General features: G+C 56.4%; 2 protein-coding genes across 3 annotated transcripts in view; one reads left to right on the forward strand and one right to left on the reverse strand.

Annotated features, from left to right (window-relative positions):
* SIK2 (salt inducible kinase 2) overlaps positions 1-10,090 on the forward strand; it is a 123,119-nt gene extending 113,029 nt beyond the window's left edge. Inside the window, exons 10-15 of the mRNA XM_047070058.1 lie at positions 549-777; positions 1,263-1,547; positions 1,678-1,841; positions 2,820-2,930; positions 3,645-3,736; positions 4,360-10,090. Coding sequence (XP_046926014.1) covers positions 549-777; positions 1,263-1,547; positions 1,678-1,841; positions 2,820-2,930; positions 3,645-3,736; positions 4,360-4,993 — 1,515 coding nt within the window. The 3' untranslated portion in view covers positions 4,994-10,090. The remainder of the gene's footprint in view (positions 1-548; positions 778-1,262; positions 1,548-1,677; positions 1,842-2,819; positions 2,931-3,644; positions 3,737-4,359) is intronic.
* The window catches only part of PPP2R1B (protein phosphatase 2 scaffold subunit Abeta), a 34,385-nt gene continuing 24,217 nt past the window's right edge, over positions 6,545-16,712 (reverse strand). Inside the window, exons 15-17 of one of the 2 annotated variants that reach the window (XM_047070060.1) lie at positions 15,291-15,409; positions 8,278-8,358; positions 6,545-7,532 (exon numbers count right to left, since the gene is read on the reverse strand). In XM_047070060.1, coding sequence (XP_046926016.1) covers positions 7,440-7,532; positions 8,278-8,358; positions 15,291-15,409 — 293 coding nt within the window. In that variant the 3' untranslated portion in view covers positions 6,545-7,439. Of the gene's footprint in view, positions 7,533-8,277; positions 8,379-15,290; positions 15,410-16,712 lie in introns of those variants that run through there. The other variant, XM_047070061.1, reaches the window with a different exon arrangement.

The raw sequence follows: 16,712 nt of genomic DNA on the forward strand, positions 1-16,712 counted from the left end.
GGCAGGTACTTAAATTATGAACATAAAAGTATATCTCGAACCTTCCAGAATTTTTTGTGGTTGACAATTAAAAGAATGGCAATGACTACTCTTTTTTTCTTAGCTATGAGCCATGCAGGTTTCTTGTTTTTTATCTCTTGCTCCTCCTCATCGTTTCCCTTATTTAAAAAAAAAAAAATAATAATAATAATAATAATGGTAGGCCTCAAGCCAATATACCCGTGCTCATCTGGAAGTCACTAAAAAAACTGTTGACTGTAATAATGATGACTAACAAACCTGGGGGGGGGGGGGTAGTGCCGGTTCGGGCCATAAAGGGCTTCTGTCTCTGAGCTCTGCAGCTGACTTGCCCTTACTCTTCACGTACATGTTGTCATGAGCAGCAGATCTGTGCATTTTTAATATTTTACTTAATCTCTAGTGCCCCAAGTCTTGCCATTTTTTTCCTGTGTGGTTCGTTGGGTTTTTTTGTTTTGTTTTTTTGTCTTTTTGTTTTTGACGTCTCAGCAGAGCAGCAACTGATAGTTTCTCGTCACGCCGACATTTAGGTTAATGGCTGCCTGCTGGACCCTGTGCCTCCCGTCCTCGTGAGGAAGGGGTGCCAGTCGTTGCCCAGCAACATGATGGAGACGTCTATCGATGAGGGGCTGGAGACGGAGGGGGAGGCTGAGGAAGACCCCAGCCAGGCCTTCGACGCGTTCCAGTCCACGCGCGGTGGGCAGAGACGGCACACTCTGTCAGAAGTGACCAATCAGCTGGTCGTGGTGCCTGGTTCAGGTAGGCTGTCAGTAGGCGCCGGGTGAGTCTTCCCAGCCCGAACCTTGCTCGTCTCCCAAGAAATCGCAGTGACCCCACCACTCAGGATGCTGCCTACGCCTTAGTCCTTTACGGAGCAGGCTCAGTGGGCTGTAGGATTAGGCCTGGTCAGCAGCCGCAAAGAGTCAAGTGAAATACGTCTGAGCCGGTCCCCAGCTCCCAAGAGTCACGTGGGCGCGCTGCAATCCATCAAGGACTCTGGACTCTCTGGGGTGTCAGAGATCTTACGGGCACACACCCCACTAAATTCGAAGCTGATTAAATTGACATGGAAAAAGTTTCTGGAAGAGTGTTTTGGGTGGAGATTGGAGACTAAGAATGTCGGAGCTGTGCAAACTCAAGCTAGTTGTGCTTTGTATTCCATGTTCAAAGAAGGTGCTGTTTGCTGCTGGCCATATATCTTTTGGTTTGGTCTTTTTTTTTTTTTTCTTTTTTTTCTCTTAAAGGGAAAATTTTCTCCATGAGTGACAACCCCTCCCTTGACAGTGTGGACTCTGAGTATGAGATGGGGTCTGTTCAGAGGGACCTGAACTTTCTGGAGGACAACCCTTCCCTTAAGGACATCATGTTAGCCAATCAGCCGTCCCCACGCATGACCTCTCCCTTCATCAGCCTGAGACCTGCCAACCCAGCCATGCAGGCTTTGAGCTCCCAGAAGCGAGAGGCTCACAACAGGTCACCAGTGAGCTTCAGAGAGGGCCGCAGGGCGTCGGATACCTCCCTCACCCAAGGTGACTGGGGCTCGTAAAACTCTCCTGTGGCAGGACTTGAGGGGGTTTGTGACTACGTTGGTTTCACATGTCTCATCACTGGAAGGCCTTGTGTTGTATTTCAATGTCTGGTCATCGTTCTTTCTTTCAGGAATTGTGGCATTTAGACAACATCTTCAGAATCTGGCTAGAACCAAAGGAATCCTAGAGTTGAACAAAGTGCAGCTGCTGTATGAACAGCTCGGGCCAGAGGCAGACCAGGACTTGGCCCCAGTGGCACCCCAGCTCCAGGACCTTGCTGGCGCTTGCCCTCAGGTGGGTGCCCCGGGCCCCTCCCACGGGGGCTCTCTGAGGATGAGGCAGGAGTGTGTCCTGAAGGGTGTGTCGTTTCGTTTAGAAGCTCGATTCCAGTCCCGGAGCAAACAGGTCGTTTTGGAGAACTCACAGCCCAGAACCTTTCCTTGTTGCTGCCACCTGCCACTGACAGGCTAGACCCACCCCCGCTGGCCCAGGTGACGACTGCCCTAAGGAGGTGTAGAGAGTCTCAAGCTATGTTTGGTTCATATGGCAGATGTTATATGAACGACTTCTTACAGTGTCCCTTGAGCTCCCCTCCCCCATGCCTACACACAAAAACAGTAACTCACATGAATGTGAAGTTTCTGGCCATTGGTTTTTTTTTTTTAAGTTTATTTATTTTGAGAGAGAGAGAGAGAATGTGTGTGTGAGAGAGCAGGGGAAGGGCAGAGAGAGAGGGAGAGAGAACCCGAGGCAGGCTCTGCACTGTCAGCCCAGAGGCTGATGTGGGGCTCGAACTCACGAACCCTGAGATCATGACCTCAGCCAAAACCAAGAGTCCAACGCTTCAACTGACGGAACCACTCAGGCTCCCATGCCATTACTTTTGATGTCACTTCATTAAATATTTTAAGTGGATTATTTATGCTAAAAATACCAAAAAATATTGGTTACCCAATAAATTTTAGTTTGCGCCTATTTTCGGTGCATCACGGGTATTACAGCATTTAATGGTCACATGAATGTACTGGCCTGTTGCTGTCAGGCGCCTTCGCCACAGTACTGACTGGGTAATCGTCTACTACAGACGATACGTGGATACCTTTTTTTGCCAAGTGATTAACCTTCAGCCTACTAGTTACATAAAAAGCGTTAGGTATTAAGTCTGACAGAGTTGGAGTTCCTGTCGGACATTTGCCAAGGTGCTTAAACACAGAACTAAAACTTTCTCCCACATGGAGAATTGAAAATATTTCCATCCCCCTTGCTCCTCAGGAGGAAGTTTCTCAGCAGCAGAAAACGGTCTCCACTGTCCCCAGCAGTGTGCGTCCTCAGCTGTCCCCACGGCAAAGCCTGGAGGCCCAGTACCTACAGCACAGACTCCAGGTGCGACGTTCCCCTTGTTACTGCCGCTCACTGTGCTCGCCCAGAATCTGCTTTGCAGCACAGCAGAAACCTTTTTTGCTTGGTGACTTTTCAGGGGAGATGCTGTATTGTCTATAGGCTGGTAGATGGACTCTGAATCTGTAGTTTCTAGAAACCTGTTCAGACTTAGCCTCGTGCTTGTATTGACAGCAGAAAAGGATTTGTCCTCAGGCTCCAGGCAAGAATCAGGCCACCGGTAGGAGTCAGAAACCCGGTTTCTTTGCTCCTAATGTTATGCATCGTAGTGAGTAATAGAAATCTCAAGGCAACAAAATTTTAGTTCTGTGCACTGATGCCTGAAAATCTTTAAAATTGATACACAAAGATCCCAGTTTATTCAGCAGGCACTAAGATCTTGGCTGTCAACATTTAACTCAACCTTTTCAGTTTTAAATCTCCACGACCCTTACAGTTCTAGAGGACTCTTAGAAATGGAAAAGCCACACTGGTCAAGCGGACACCACACAGGCCTGCTGGTGCAGGGCCACTGGGCCGCACGGCTCCCCGCCCCGGGTCTCAGGGAGGAAGTGTCTGTGCCCTTATTACCCCGCGCAGATTCTGGAGGACACGGTTGACTTCGTCCTCTGGGCAACTCCGGGCAAGCCTACCGTGTGGTCACTGCATCCTAGGTGACATCATAGTGTCGTGCTCCTAATTCTTTTTCTGCTCTTCCAGAAGCCCAGCCTTCTGTCCAAAGCCCAGAACACCTGTCAGCTTTATTGTAAGGAAGCCCCGCGGAGCCTGGAACAGCAGCTGCAGGAACACAGGTGAGACAGGGAGGTCGCTGGAGGTGGCGTCCTTCCCCGCTCGGGATGGCATTTGCCTCTGCTAAGTAGAAAATAGGTTTCAAGAAGTGATGACTGAGCTAGATGTTCCAGTGTCCCGGGATACTGGCGGCAGGAGACGGCGGCCGAAGTGTGCTGTTACCTTACCCTTTGGGGTTTGAATAGACCTAAGCTTTCAGAATCTGTGACCTAAAGCAGCTTGAGTGGGTTATACTTCATCTCCCCGGGTGGTAATCCGTGCCCTCACGCCTGACCAGGAGTCACCCTAATCCGTCAACCTGCAGCTGCCCCCAGAGGCCAGCTGGGTGGGGAACCCCCCACCCCCACTTTGAAACACCCCAGGTGGGAAAGGTGCCTCTTGCTTCACGGGGAGAAAAGCTCAGTCTTAGACAAAAAGTGTGTGCACTTCAGCACTGAGGGATCAGGATCGGGGGACAGAAAGTAGGAGGTAGAAGAAACCAAACAGTCGGTTCCTGTCCCGTTTTTTTCCTGCGCGGACAACAGAAGCGGGAGGGACGGAAGCGAATGACTGATCCTGGATTTATATTAAAATTGCTCTCCCTGAGGAAGATTTAAACTTCTTTCTTTTGCTGTTGCCAATTTAGACTCCACCAGAAGCGACTCTTTCTGCAGAAACAGTCTCAGCTGCAGGCCTATTTTAATCAGATGCAGATAGCGGAGAGCCCGTTCCCGCCGCCCCTTCCCCGCCAGGAGGCGTCTGCGCAGGCGCCGCCGCCCCCGCCCTTCGGCCTGGCCCAGCCCCTGAGCCCCGTCCTGGAACCCGCCCCGGAGCAGATGCAGTACAGCCCCTTCCTCGGCCACCAGTACGAGGACCTGCGGCTGCGGCCCCTGCCCTCCTCGCCCGGGCCCCGGGCCCCTGCGCTGCCCGTGCACCTGCAGCAGCAGCAGCAGCAGCAGCAGCAGCCGCCGCCCCCGCCGCCCCCGCCGCCGCCCCCGCAGGCGGGAGCCGCCCCCGCGCCCCTCCGCTTCCCCTATCAGACTTGCGAGCTGCCGGGGGCGGCCTCCCCTGAGCCGGACTATCCCCCGCCCTGTCAGTACCCCATGGATGGCGCCGCGCAGAGCGGCCTCGCGGCACAGGACTGTCCCAGGAGCTCAGGACTGCAGGAGGCCGCCTCCAGCTACGACCCCCTGGCTCTCGCCGAGTTCCCTGGACTCTTCGATTGTGAGATGCTGGAGGCTGTGGACCCACAGCACGGGGGCTACGTCCTGGTAAATTGACCCGAGCGCAGGAAGTGAGGCGGCTCAAGTGAGGGAAGAATGTGGGTTTCTTTTTTTTTCCAGCCTTTTAAGTGTCAAGCTTACTTTCCTGCCCTCTCCCAAAGGGAGAAAACCACGTTGCCCAACTGGAACCAAGAGGGCCTGGCCCGGCGCGCAGCGCTTCCTCTTGGCTCGGTCTCACCGCGGTCTTGTGGGGCGAGGGGCTGGAACACGTCGGAGCTGAAGCCCGTGCCCTTAGATCAAGTGGAGAAACGCTGGTGGGAGGCGCTGACAGGTGTTGTCATGAGACATCCAGACCTAGGTTTCCTGTAGACCTACAGCAGTTCGTTATCGGGGGAAACCTTGGTGAACAGCTGTGTGCCATTAGATCTGGGCAAAACGAAACACAAAAAAAATGCAATATATTTTTCACCGAAGCCAAGCGACAGCCCGTCGTGTTCAGGCAGGTCAAGAATACGTAGTGGGATTTGACGCATAGGAAGGAAAACTGTGCTCGGTCACCGGATCCTAAGTTTGAAGCTGCTGATGCAGGTCGTCCCCAAGACCACTGCAAAGCAGGGGGACGTGAGCTTTGTTTCAGGGGCTGCTGAGTGACAGCCGGGACTGAGCCTTGATACTGGCAGTCGTCTCCACCCGGAGCAGTGACTCCCCCACCCCCTCCCTTTTCAGAGGTTTCTGGGGCTCCTACTCTGTCACCTGTAGAACCATGAGACCCACCGCAGTGGAGACCGGGGAGCACCGGCCCTGGGCCAGGGGAGGACGGGCTCTTCCGGCAGAGTCTTCTGTGGAGACCGCTGCTCCCGGGCGGTCAGTCTTCAGAGGGCCTTGCGGCTCTTTTAAAATGTAGTCACTACTTTGACTTTATACTCTATGTTGCTAGTAGTTTATGGAGCTTTGTACATTTGGACAGTTTCATGTAGGGCTTAGCAATTCTAAGGACAAGAAAAATGAACTTCGATCTCCCATGTGAAGTGGTAGTGCCGTGCCTTTTTGCCCAGACCGTGCTTTAATTCTTTCTTTTCTGTAGAAACCAACAGTTTGCCATTTATGTCAAGGCTGAATCCAAAGTCCCTTCGGAGTTTGTTTTCCACCATGTGGGAATCGCGTTCTTCATTTCCTTCAAAGTTTTAACTTGTAATGAAATGTTCAAGTATTACAGCAATATTCAGAACCACAGATGTGTTAACCATCTAGCAGACCATCTGCCAAACACGTTCTAGGACTAGCGAAACGTAACCTTAACCCTTCCAATTCACTCATCAGAGGAAGTCAAAGCTAGATGCACCAACTAGTTCATTGTGTACCTAGTAGGAGCGAGTAACCACCCAGCGTTCCTGACAGACGGTCGTTTGTCCTGTAGCCCGGCCTGTCCTAGCAGCAGGTGACTGGGCTGAGCACAAAGCGTCACAAAGCACAAAGAGAGACACTACACTGATGCTGCATCTAGAAACACCTTTAAGTTGCCTTTCCTCTTTGTAGTCTGCCCGAGCAGGTGAGAAGCCCCTAGCCTGGTATCAGGGAGGCGCTCTGCAGGGGGTGGGGTGAGGGTCCGGGGTTAGCAAGAGAGGGTGCGGTGGAGGACTGTTGTTTTTTTGATGGCCACAACTCATGAAAACCCAGGAGGAATGAATTCTGTTCATTCTGTGGATTATTCCTCCTCGTGCTTCAGATTCATGGTTTCAGAAGATAGAGAACATCGTTTCATTTAAGCGATGCTTGTGTTACCATCTCTAACCTGTTTTCAGTCTGCAAAATAAGCCAGTTATGAAACACGGTTTGATTTTAGACTAAAGGATTTTTTTCCAAAATCTACAGAAGCGCTGTAGTATTTGTGAAATTAAAATGCCTTCCGGCCTGAAACTGGGATCGCAAGAATGTTACTTAGAGGTGGACACAGAGGCCCTGGGCCATGGGCCTGGGAAACCTCTGAGCTGTGGCTGACAGGTGAGGCCGGCCCGGGGGGACAGTCCCAGCAGCCACCAGGTCTGGGAACAGCGTGAACCACTCTGCCGGACCCGTGTCGTAAGCTCCTGTTTGCTTTCCTCATTTCAAGCAGCAATCAATAAATTCCACAACGATCGTCTTGACTGAAATGTAAGCTGGTGAGTGGAGACTGGTGGTGGTCAAGTGTTTTCCCAGCCCCGTGTGATCTGTCCCCTAAGTAGTGACCTCTGTACGCTTCCGAGTTTTCACACACACTAAGATGACACGAAGAAGGCTTCGTATTGCTCTGTTTATGAGGCCTCTTTGAAATCCTCTTTCCAGTCTGTTTCACGTTAGCAGTGTGTGCACTACTGTATAGTAATCATTAGCTTTATTGTCTTGTAAACCAGGCTCCTCTGAAGAGACTTTGGTGAGATGAACGTGAGGTAAAAATGTCATTCGGCAAAAAGTGCAATACGCGTGGTACTTTTATTTTTTATGTTCTTTTTTTAATCCAGGGGTATCAGTCTCTGCTTTGGGAGAAATGCACTAGGTCTGCAATTTCCAGCTGGGCAAGTGAGTCTCTGGGATTTACATGCAACTGATATGCTGGTCCCTGTAAGGCAAGTACGCCGTGTTACCACAACAGAAATCCTCCCTTTTAAAGGCCCTGGGGGGCTACACTGACCCCCCACCCCCAGCGGGCACTGCCCTCGCGGTATCTTGAGAACGGGGCAGAAGGTTCTCGGCAGCGCCCCGTCTCCGCTATCCACTTAACGTCTGGGGCCCACGGAGGAGGACTAAGACCTGGCACCAAGGACCCTGTACCAAACTCTTCCTCCCCCTCGGAAAGAGAAAGTCAGACTCCCTCTGTCCCTCAGAACTCAAGCCCGGCTGGGGACTTAGGCTGTTTCCTGAGTCAGGTGGGACAGGGCGTGTGCCCTTCTGGGGAGGAAACGGGCCACTCTCCCGCCACCCCCAGGCCTCTCCCCCTCTGTCCCCACGCTGTCATTAGCACCTCAGGGGGGAGCGGGGGGCACCCGGAATCGGGAAGAAGCGGGTGTATGCAGCCAGGGGGTGCCTGGGGGGCCAACCAGAAACCACGGGGAAGGGCCACGAGCTCAGGGACGTGGATACATCAGATGAGTGGTTTCCCGGGCGGGGCCCTCCCCATCTCTAGGCCATGGTACTTAAGTACAGGGGTCGCCGCGCGAGTCCATGGATCACGTTTAAGAGCTTCTGTCAACAGTAACACGTAAGCACCCTTTTGGTTTAGAGGATATCCTACTCCAGACCTCTTTCACGTTCCTCCTCCTCTAGAGACCGTACAGCGCGTCCTCGGACCCGTGTGGGGGGCTTACCTTGGCCACATCTGTACCCCTAAACCGGGCCATCTCTACTGCCTCCTCCGAAGCCGCCCGAGCCGCGCTCTCTCTCTGTACCTAGACATCAAAGGTAAAAACTGGAGAACAGGTAGTAAGTTGGAGTCATTGTATAGGCAAGAATCTTTGATCACCGTGTTAAGTCTACAAAAACTTCCCAAAACATCTTCAGAAGGGTGAAAGACAAGAGCAGCATCAGCTGTCTGTGTTTCTGAACCAGACAAAAACCTTTTTTTCATGGACGTACGTCCTCTGCCAGGCGCAGTGGTGTGGCCCTGCTCGGCCGGTGGCCCGGAAGGGGTGGGGGCGCAGGCAGGTGTCCTACCCCCACACGGAGCCTCCCGCTCACACCCCACCCCGCAGCCGGGAGCCCTGCCGGTGCCCACCCCGGCCCTCAGCTCCCCTGCGTGAGAACGTGTGTACATTAATCCACACACATTTCACAACCAGTCTATCAAGTTAGCTGGACACAGGCTCACCTCCCACAGCTGAGGAAACCAAGGCTCTTCAAAGTTGAGGTGACCGGACCGAGCGAGCAGAGCCCGTGCAGGAGGGGCCAGGACAGGCTCTGGGGTTTTCCAGCTCCTCGCGCAGGCTCTTCCCCCCCCACCCCCACCGCGGTAGCATTGGACTCTCCTAGTGAGCCCACCAACAGAGCCCCATCTTAGCAAAGTAGCAGCTGAAGGGGGCTCTGGCCCTGCAACCAGATTCTCCCCTTGGCAGCCGCCTGGCTTCGGGGAAGAGGCGCCTGCAGGGACAGGCTACAGCCCTGGACCCCGCATCCTTCAAGGGCCCGCTTAACCACCGGAGGTCAGACTCCCAGCCCGCATGTCTGGTTCCTTCTAGTCGCATGACGCTCACTTCCTAGAGGAGTAGGAGGAGTGGATGGATGGTGGCAGTGCCCACCCTGCCCTGACGGCGGAGCCTCTGCTCACCCCACCCCCCCCAGGCTCAGCCCCAGGGAGGCCCTTGGAGAACAATCTGGAAAGCTGCCTGGCCTCGAGGAGGGACCTTACCATTTCTTTACAGGGAAGGTCCGTCAGACACAAGTGTTGATTAGACACTTTTAGGGATGAAAAAAGATAACCCACTCTGAACAGAGGCAGGGTGGGTGGGTAGAGGGGAGCTGTGAAAGAGGAAGTACAAAACAGCACCCTGGAGAAACACGACCCCGGCCTAGGATACGGTCGCATGAGCCAACAGTGAAAACCCGGACGGCTGCTGGCTGGCTGATGTGTGTGCCGGTTCAACATCTCCATCAAGGCCATGCGAGTGGCCATGGCTTCCCACTAGGGGTGAAAGAAACCCGCCTTGGCCAAGATCTCCGAAGGGAAAAGAAGCAGAAAGAAAAGGTCCACTTCTCTTTGGGGACTGCAATTTAAGAAATAAAAGTGATCGAGATATTTGCACTTTGTGGAAAGGGCAAGATTATTTGCTTATTTCTGAAAGGAGGAGGGTTGGTCTTTGGTTTTGTGAAAGAGTTCCTTTTGATAAAAATCTAATTGTAGTTATTTTTTCTGTGTGCTTTTTTTTTTAAGTTACTAAGAAAAAATGGTGAGTTCAATAGCTTTGGTATTTTGAGTGCAAATCATAATAGCTCCAATGTGGAAAAAAAAAAAAATCAAAATGTAACCTGTCCCTCACTGTTAGAAAATTGCCTAAAATGCAGTTTAATAAATGATCTTTGTTATCAAATGGTAATTTAAAGGGGGTAATTTTCTGCGAAGAAAATGTACTGTTTTTATGTTTCCAACATAAAATTGAACTAAAATAAAAACAACTTGTTTTCTAAGAGCCTGGGTGATCTGAATGTCAGACGGACGAGATGGGGCCTTTACCTCATCGGGCCTTGAGTGGAATTTATTTGAAGTCTGGAAGGTGGCTGTGTTCCCTGAGCTCTGGTGCCCATTTCAGGCTCCAGAAAAGGACAGCGGATAATATGTTCTCATTGACGTCAGCAGGGTAAATAATACCTTGCTCTGAGATCGCCCGAGTCCATGTCAGCCACTGCAGAAGGCTGGCGGGGACAGGCTGACCACAGCCCGCCGCCTGGGCCGCGCTGCCTGGCTCTCCCGGAGTCTCCGAGACGGAGGCCGGCCGAGGAGGGGGGCGGGCGCCTCGGGCTCCCCCAGTTCAAGCTGCAGAGCAACTGGGGGGAGGGGTGGGGTGCCGCAAGCCCCCGCTGCGAGGCCACAGTGGCCCGTCTCTTGGCCCGAGGAGCCCTCCGCCCGCTGCTGGCGCGCACACCGCCCCGGCGCCCTCCGGTGCCGGAGAATCCCTTTGCGAGGCACCGCGAGTAGACCCCGAGTGAAAGGGCAGCGCGAAATCCCGCTTTCCGGCAGCGAGTTCAACGGGGATTTGGTTTCACTCAAACCGTCGCAGCGGAGCCCATGCTGCAGAACTGAGCTCCCACGCGGGGATCGCCTGCGACCGCAGGGGCGGCCACGCACAGCAAGAGAGCACGGCGCTCTGCGCCCACCTGTTCGGCCCCAGCACCGCATGCAGGTGCTCGGTCCTGACCTCGAGAGCTGTTACCCCCGTTGGCCAACCCAAGAACTTGGTGACCCTGAGGTTCAACTGCCTCTTTTTTTTTTTTTTTAAAGGAAAGCACTCAATTTCAGTAATGGCGTTTTGCAAACTATCCCTTTTCCCACCAAATTTCTCCATCATCCTCGTGTTGCCAAAAACAGCCCAGGGCACAAGCCAAAACAACAGACCTGCTGGCACAGAGTGACCGAAACCGAAACCAGCCAGTCGGGCCCCTGACTTAAACATTCTCCAGGACATCCTTCCCTTCTGCAGCCTTTGCGAGCCAAAGTCTTGGCCCACGTGGAGGAGGGAGAGCCCCCTCGGGAGAGCTGAACCCCAGACCCGGGGTCTCTGCCAGGCCCGGTGGGGGCTGGGACTCACCAACACTGCCTGCACTTGCAGAGGGGCACGGTGTCTGCAGTCCACTCACCAGCACGCCACCATCGCCACACGTCTGGGCCCTGCCCAGGCACGGAAGGCCTCGCACCCCACGCCCGTGCTCCTTCGCAGGCAGAGTCCGGTCAAGCTCCGCATCAGGGAGGCTTTGAGAGTTTCCGACTCAATCTCTCCTTGCTCCTCAAAGAGGAGGAGGAAATAATGAGGCCTGAGATGCTGTAAGGGGACGGGTCTGAGGATGCCGACCCTCAGGACTGAGTCCGTTACTGTGCCAGGGCCACCGCGCAGCTGCGAGTGGGGCCCAGCTGAATGGAGGAGGCGGCCCCGAGGCCTTTCCTAGAAGCACACCATGCAGGGGACCCTGAAGTCTCAGGCACCTCCTCAGCATGAGACCCACTGGAGCTGTCCTGGAGTCACCAGAGAAGCCCACATGTTGGGCAGGGTCGTTGTGCCAGCACAGAGGCCCCAGGGACCGAAGGGCCCGGCCAGGAGAACAGGGCGTCGCTTCCCCAGGCTCACCTGCTGGAGTCCCCACCCCCGACCAGAAAGGCCCTCCAGGCAGAGCGGCGCCTGCCGGGGATAGGGGACATCGGACAGTGCCAGAGACAGCGTGGGAGGTGGCAAGACACCACTGCCAGCCCCGCCAGGGTCCTGAGCGCATCATGGCAAAGGCTCGTTGTTCCCAGGACTAACTCGGGGACACGCACCAGCTGATTTAACTCCTAGCTTTACTGTGAGGGTCAAGGGGGGCCGGGCCCTCCAAGCAGAAAGCCCCTCAACAGCTTGTCATACAGTCTCCCCTCCACCCGTCTTGCTCTAGCTGAGCTCCTCACCCCCCAACAGCAGACTCCCACATGGGCGTGGGACACCTGGGAGACCTCGGCACTGGCCGAGGGTGGCTGCCCAATTCTGAGCACCTGCTCCAGGTTGAGAACCGAGAACTTTGGTTCCTGGATTCCTCTACTCTCGGTCATGAGTTCTGGGCAGCACCAGCCACAGGTCCCACGGCCGGAAGAGCATCCATGAGAAGCCACATCCCACCCAGAAGAAGGCCTTTGTCATCCACCTGCAACTTTCAGGCCAAGCCCCTGGGCAGAGGGGCAGGCGGCCCCAAGCTCCAGCAGTGGGGATGGTGCCAGGAAGAGGCCAGAGCTCCAACCGGCCTCCTGAGCTCCAGTCTCCTGCGCGCGTCCTCCACGCCCAGGCCTCCGGCAACCTCTCCGGGCCTCTTCCCTCCAGGCATCCAGAGCTGAGCTCCTGAGATGGCCCAGGAGGCCCCCGGGCAGCTCTCGGGCGGGGGGAATGAGGACAGAACAGGCAGGAGGTTGGCCCCAAGAGCCCAGACAACTGAGCTGCCCGGTGGCCCCACCTCAGGCTAGCCGGAGCTGCCCAGTTCGAGCACGGAAGACAGGCCAGAGGCCAGAGGTCCTCGGGGCCCAGGTGGCGCGAAGCCTGGGGGAAATCGGGAAAGCTGGGAAAACCACAAGTGGAAACAAGAGCGGAAGGAGAAAGGGGTGCAGGAGGAGGGATCTGTGCCGGACGCACTGCTGGACCGAGGGGAGCGGAGGAAGAGGAGGATTCGGCACGTCGGCGCCCGCAACCATTATCTACGGATGCCTCCCTGGATTTGAGTCTCCAAACCCGGCCGCGTGGAGACCGAATGTCCCTCACAGCTGCTCCTTCCTGCAATAACAGGACTGACATCACTGTTGTCAGGGAAATGGTGTTTTGATTAAAATCATGTGACGGCTACTTTGTGATTCAATAAACAAATCCTGTGTTAACCCTCGCCTGACGGAGGGCAGCCCCACCACAGGGCAACCGCAGGGCGACCGCAGAGCGTCCTGGAGGGAAGCCCTGCCCGGCAGGAGGGGGACGGCCCGGCCGCCGCCACGGCCACGACGACCAGGCAGCTGAGCGCACCTGGGGTGGGCCGGGAGCTCGAGGCGGCCACGCTGTTCCCCGGCGGGTCCCGCGCGGAGGGGGGCACGGGTGACGTCCAGCACAGACATCTGCTCTGCAGGCGCAGGGCCGAGCGGGCACCCTGCGACCAGAGGAACCGAACCGGCTCTGGCCTCGGGCTCCCCTCCCCCGGCCCAGGCGACAGGGATGCCCCACGGCTCCCGCCAGGCCCCAAGGCCGACCCGGGCGGCCAGTGGCACGGACGGCGAGGGAGGGGTTAAGAACGATTTCTGGCTTGCGTTGGATGACTTCCTGGATCACTCACTTGGCTGCCGGCCCCTGACACGCAGGGCTCTGCCTGGCAACACTCAGTTCCTTCCATCTCACCCTCAGGTCATTTTCCTTCAGAGAAACGAACGCAGGGAAGGCAGGGGGTATTTCTGGGTTCAGTGATCTGCAGCCTCGGCAGCCTCCAATGCCAGGAGACCCCGAAGTAGACAGGACTTGGGGGGAGGCTCACAACCCGCCGACAAACGGAGCCAACGGCACCTCCCGTTTAGGGCCGTGAAGACCGAAGGAGAGTCCGCACAGCTGGCGAGGCCCGAAGTTCAAGGAACGACAGCTAACGCGGCCATCGCGGGGCTGCCGACTTAGCCGAGCAGGTCGGCCACGGCGAGGTCGCCTCCAGCGTCCCACGCTCGGGTCAGACGTGCGCGCTACATTTATTTAGTGGCACGGCCAGTTGCCCCTGACTTTGTAGGAAAACACCTAACACCTTTCTTCCCAAGCAAGGCTGAGGCATAGGCCTAAAAATATGTGACTCAGTCCTGCCCCTTCGGCGAAGGCATCTTCCCAAAGGCCAAGTTCCGTGAGACACAAAGGGCCGAGCATTCAGGCGCGTGTCGGGGCCCCGCGGCCGGCTGCAGCTGTGAGCGACACTGTCCCCCAGCGCAGCCCGGGGTGCAGCCACCATCACGACAGCTCGGCGGGGCAGGGAGGGGCGGGGGGTGGGGGGCAGCTGCCCGAACCGGGCATGCCTGGCAGCTCCAGCCCACAGGAAATGGAGAACACTCTACGGTGAAGGACCGCAGTGCGGGGCCTGGACAACAGGACCAAATTCTCGTGGCCTCAGTCTACTTAGAACGAGGGAGAAGCCAGGGAGATTCGGAAGGCAAGCCTTCCACGTCAGAATGTTCCCCAAGCAAACCCACCACAGCAGGCATGAGGAGGCCGACGTGTGCCCAACCCACCACACACAGCCCGAGCTCAAGAGCGGGCGGCTGAGGCCTCTGCCCCGACACACGGGGTGGGCACGGCGCGGGTCCACTTACACGCAGGGTTTCCCCTAAATCCAGTGTGAGTGTAGTTCCCTTTCTTAGGGTTTTAAGACGCGTTCTCCTCTCTAGCAGACCTGGCTGTAAGAAATAACACACATACACACAAAATACGTGTTCGTCGACTGCTGGTGTCGTCGGCAAGGCTTCCGGTCAACAGAAGGCTATCAGTAGCTACGTTTGGAGGGTCCAAAGTTCTATGTGGAGTTTCAACTGTGCAGGGCCGAGGGGGCGGGGTCAGCACCCCAACCCGTGTTGTTCCAAGTCAGCTGGATTTGTGAGCCATACACCACACTCCCAACAAAAAGCCCCAGAGCAGGCGCTGGCACCAGCTTCGATTAATGAGCAGTTACTCTCAAGTTGAAAATTCCCGTATACCTCCCCTAGACAGACCTCAAACGGGGCTTGGGGCCCCGTCACAGCGCAAGCGACAGACATGGTGCTTCCCTTGAATGGAGAGAACCGCCTGAGAGGAGCCGTAGCAAGTGAGAGTGGCCACCAGTCTCTGACGGGAAGGGGGAACAACCCGCATCTCCCGAGGCGACTCCACCAACCACCCCGTCCTCTGTGTGAGCCTCGCTGCCTCTGCCGGGGAGGGCGGCCGGGAGGCCTGTGGCCACAGGAGCCCCAGAGCTCTGGAGAGCCCACCCCGCCCCTCAGAAGGAAGGACGAGGAGGAGGGCAACAGGCTTTAAAACCACACTCCGTTGGCCGGAAAAATCGGTCTCCTGAAGAGAATTAAAGGTACCACTCTGCGTCCCCCTGCTGCAGCACCATGCCACGCTGGCCACCCTGCACGCGCACCTGCAGCCCAGGTGTCCGTGGCGCTTACCTTTCCTGGGTCCTCTTCGGGCCCTCTGGCTCTCAGGAAGCGGTTCTTGGCCCCAGGAGCGCTGGGCTCCTCACTGTCCTTCGCAGGGAAGTCTGGCTTCCTCAGCCTCTGGGCCACCACTGGAGACACAGACGGCAGTCCCATAACCGGCCCTGGGCCCCGCCCACCAGCACGTCCCAGCCAGGACCCCCCCCCCCCCGCCCCCAGCTGCCCCAGCACTGCTACGGCCCCGGGGACCCGGGCCCAGGAAGCACCGCAGACCCTCACTGAAGGTGCCCGTCCCTCAAGGGCCACCGAGCGCCACCCCACGGGGTCTTAGGGTGCCAGCTGGGTGCTCCCCCACACGGCGGTCACTGCCTGCAGAGCCCCGGCCGGACAGAAAAGACCAGGCTCCTCTCAGAAGTGGGAGGGTCAGCTTCAGAGACCTGGAGAAGGGAAGGAGTCGGCTTCACTACCCAGCGAGTCAACTCCGTCCTCCAGAAGGCTGCCGTCTCAACCGAACATTATGTAGTTTCCCGGAATCAGGGGGCTCATGGAGGCGAACGGGGAATAGTGGGACCACTGTAGGCATAAAGAGGCCCGGCGCCACAGGAGTGACCGGGAGAGAGGGGCAAGGCCCTAGATGGCGGCGGTGACACAAATCCCAGGGAGACGATCCCATACCGGCGCACAAGCACTTCATCCTCAAACTGAGGCGGCGGCTCCTGCTCTCTGGGCTCCAGGCAGAGCGGATGGAGGCGGCTTCAAGAGAAGAGCACGGGGCGGGGGACCAGAGCGTCACAAGCTCAGTACAAGGCAAGAAGGCGGGCCGCGCACCCAGCGAGTTTGGCGGCCCTGCCCCACCGTCCCTGGGGGGCCACCGGCACGTGAGTGCTCCAGGAAAGCATCGACTTTCCACTCCGCGGCAACACGGTGACGGGTAACGCCGCACCGAGGACGCACCGCTGCGGCTCCCCTCTGCGTCAGGAATGACACGTCCGTTTCCCCCGAAGGTCTGAGTGAGCACCCCGGAGGCCTGGACCAGACAGCTCAAAGGTCGGGCCGCTGTGCTGATCAGGACGAGCCGTCCAGCAAAGACCCCGGGGCCCCGCAGCCCAGTGGCCAAGCCGTGGGCACCTCCATGAGCCAAGGGCCATCACTGCAACTAGCCCTTGTCAAAAACCACACACTGAACTGTTCGTTCTCATGAAACAGGACGCGTCCTCAGGTTGCTGTCTTCGCAGCAGCGCAGAGAAACAGGATCTGGCCTCTTGATCCTATGACGGGGAAGCCACACAAACGTGGGAAGAAACACACAGATGAATCCCGTGGTTGAGGGGACCGCTATGCTGGCATAAGCCTGTTCTGTCTCTGCTCCACTCTCCTCCCTGACTGAACGGACGGACGCCAAGGGGGCAGGACAAAAACTACGCTCCTCCCCGG

This window comes from Lynx rufus, unplaced genomic scaffold (assembly GCF_022079265.1).
Source record: "Lynx rufus isolate CCGP_SWC_20201006 ecotype Redwood Valley unplaced genomic scaffold, mLynRuf1.p SCAF_9, whole genome shotgun sequence".
Classification (NCBI taxonomy): domain Eukaryota; kingdom Metazoa; phylum Chordata; class Mammalia; order Carnivora; family Felidae; genus Lynx; species Lynx rufus.